Source organism: Quercus suber, unplaced genomic scaffold, assembly GCF_002906115.3.
Source record: "Quercus suber isolate HL8 unplaced genomic scaffold, Cork oak 2.0 scaffold_728, whole genome shotgun sequence".
Taxonomy (NCBI): Eukaryota; Viridiplantae; Streptophyta; class Magnoliopsida; order Fagales; family Fagaceae; genus Quercus; species Quercus suber.
The window spans coordinates 164,651-167,148 of record NW_027070168.1 but is presented as its reverse complement, the minus strand read 5'-3'; the positions used below and the strand labels follow the sequence as shown (position 1 = coordinate 167,148).

The following is a 2,498-nucleotide window of genomic DNA, read 5'->3' as shown; positions in this document are numbered from 1 at the left end:
TTTATAAGGTTTAAATCCTCCCTCCTTTGACATAATCACAGTTATTAAACTTAAATCGACTTAACTGGCCAGACTGAAAAGTCGGTGGCTTATCACCTAGACCGGTTCAGGTATTTAAATGGACATTTTTTTTTTGCATAAAATCCAATCAAATTAAACCCCGCAAGTTTGTGGTGACCTAAGTAACCCGAATGAGATTATATGACCTGGTTGGGTCTATGAAATTACATCCATAGGTCTATTTTATTCACTTATTTACTATTTCATGTGTTATAATATGATAATTTAAAGAAGAGAAAATCTAAATAACATTTAAAAAAAAAAAAATACACTTAGCTGTTTGTTTACCTATCTCCAAGACTCACATCCTATCAAAAAATTTATTTAATCTTGCAGTTTAACCAGTAAACCATTGATCGAACCAATGACCCAAGGACCGATGTCCAGACTTAGTTTAATAATTATGGTCATAAGTTAAAACTATTAAATTATCAACAAAAAAGAAGCCAAAATGGTAACCACAAACCAAACACGGTGCAATCATGGAGTAAACAAATCCACGGCTCAGATTAACTCCGTACAGAACTCCCATCTCCCTATAAAAATACTCACAGAGCCCAGTTGTTAAACACGCAACTGAAGCAAAAACGTGAGCCTGTTGACCCTCGTATAAAAATTCCTCATCATGCTTCTACGAAGCTCATCAACTCCGATCCTAAATTCATGGCCTCCACACACAGTAAAAGACTCATCCCCAGTCCCAGAGCCCGAAATAGTCCCCCAAATCCCCAAACGACGACGCTCACTTTCCTTAACAGTCGGATCTCCTCCTCCGGTGATCAGCGATCCAACCACTAAGGCGATGACACGTGCGTTCTCTGAAACCGACCTCCGCGAGCTCTCGGTTCCGAAGAAGAAACCGTTTTCGAGAACTCTGAGCGGAATCTCGGTGGAGGAGGAGGTGGAGGAAGCGGCGAAGACGGTGGGGTCTGGTACTAAAACGGCGTCGTTATTGGGGGAGAGGTGCGAGGTTGGGACGAAGAGTGGGAGTGGGATGCTGAGCTTGTTGGTGGCGGGTGGGATCGGGTGTGGCGGCGGTAAGATTTGTGGCAGCGGTGGAGGTGGACGATCGGACGGTGATGAAGGTGGGAGCTTCGATTTCTGGGATTCAAATCGTGGGAACGATGGGACTGATTTGTATTATCAGAAAATGATCGAGGCTAATCCTGGAAACTCGCTTTTGCTCAGCAACTATGCTAGGTTCTTGAAAGAGGTAAGCACATAGATAATCACAAATGACTGTTTTTTTTTTTTGTTTCTTGGTTTGATTAAGAATTTTACCGTGTAAAATGTTAGAAAAATGGCTATTTTGCTTTTGTAAATTGTAATTGACTAGTTGTAACTTAAATAAATGGACGGAAAATAGATTTTAAAATTTGTGTTGATAAAATATAACTGATGATTTTGGAAATGGTGGCAGGTTCGCGGAGATGTTGTGAAGGCGGAAGAGTATTGCGGGAGGGCGATTTTGGCGAACCCGAATGATGGGGAAGTGTTATCCATGTATGCAGATTTGATATGGCAGAGCCATAAGGATGCTCCTAGAGCTGAGAATTACTTTGATCAAGCTGTTAAAGCTGCCCCTGATGACAGGTAAGAGCCTCATTTCTTTCATGCTTAATCTTAGAAATAGGATTTGTTATTGTTGTGAATTAACTGAGTTGTGTTGCTTTTATGGTGCAGTTATGTTCTAGCATCGTATGCTCGGTTTCTTTGGGATTCTGAAGAAGAAGAAGAAGAAGAAGAAATGGACCATGAAGTGGGAGATGGCACTAGCAAAACATTACCAGTATCAGCCAGTTTCTTCCATGGAGCTCCTGTGGCTGCTTCTTCTTGAAAGCTTTCTCTTTGCATCTCTCTTGTATCATAGATAGCCTGGATATCTTTCTGACCTTTTGTTAATATATCCGTGACTTTTTTGTCTGCTGAGATGAGTTGTACTAAAGATTTAGAAAATTTTCCCCCCTCATTCTTGTAATCATAGTTGTAGAATGCAAATAAGAAATGGAGGAATGAATTTTGAGTTTTAAATTTCATGGAGCTCTTCAGATGATTGCTGTATTCTGCATCCTCTGCATGAGCTTAGTAAGATTTGATCCTTAAAATTTCGTTGCTTAAAAAGTAATTTTCTTTTTAAATGAAGGTTAAGATGGAGGCACCAAAGCTTGTATCTCGATGTATCTATGGACAAAGAAAATTATGAACAAGAGGTGCTGGAGTCCTCCTATATCTCCTTTAAAAAGTGAATCATGGGCAATATGTACGTAGGTGAAAAAGTTGCACCTTTCAGAAATAAAGAAGTCCACATAACAGCCCCCTCATATGAACTATAAATTCTTCAAATCATACAGCACACAAACTCATTCCATTTGCAACCTGTGCTATAAACCACGACATTCTGGCCTTTTGCCCCTTTTGGGCAAAATAATTGGCATTAT

General features: G+C 39.9%; 1 protein-coding gene across 1 annotated transcript; it reads left to right on the top strand.

The window, feature by feature from the left end:
- Nucleotides 1-613: 613 nt before the first annotated feature.
- Nucleotides 614-2,094, top strand: LOC111988154 (uncharacterized). The gene is made up of 3 exons (XM_024019923.2): nt 614-1,273; nt 1,481-1,653; nt 1,744-2,094. The coding sequence occupies exons 1-3, from the start codon at nt 686-688 to the stop codon at nt 1,895-1,897; spliced, it is 915 nt and encodes a 304-aa protein (XP_023875691.2). The 5' UTR covers nt 614-685; the 3' UTR covers nt 1,898-2,094.
- The last annotated feature ends 404 nt before the right edge of the window (nt 2,095-2,498 follow it).

Coding starts and splice junctions, on each gene's coding strand:
- LOC111988154 (XM_024019923.2), top strand. CDS start 686: ATGCTTCTACGAAGCTCATCAACTCCGATCCTAAATTCATGGCCTCCA. Junction 1,274..1,480: donor ATGCTAGGTTCTTGAAAGAG/GTAAGCACATAG, acceptor AAATGGTGGCAG/GTTCGCGGAGATGTTGTGAA. Junction 1,654..1,743: donor AAAGCTGCCCCTGATGACAG/GTAAGAGCCTCA, acceptor TTTATGGTGCAG/TTATGTTCTAGCATCGTATG.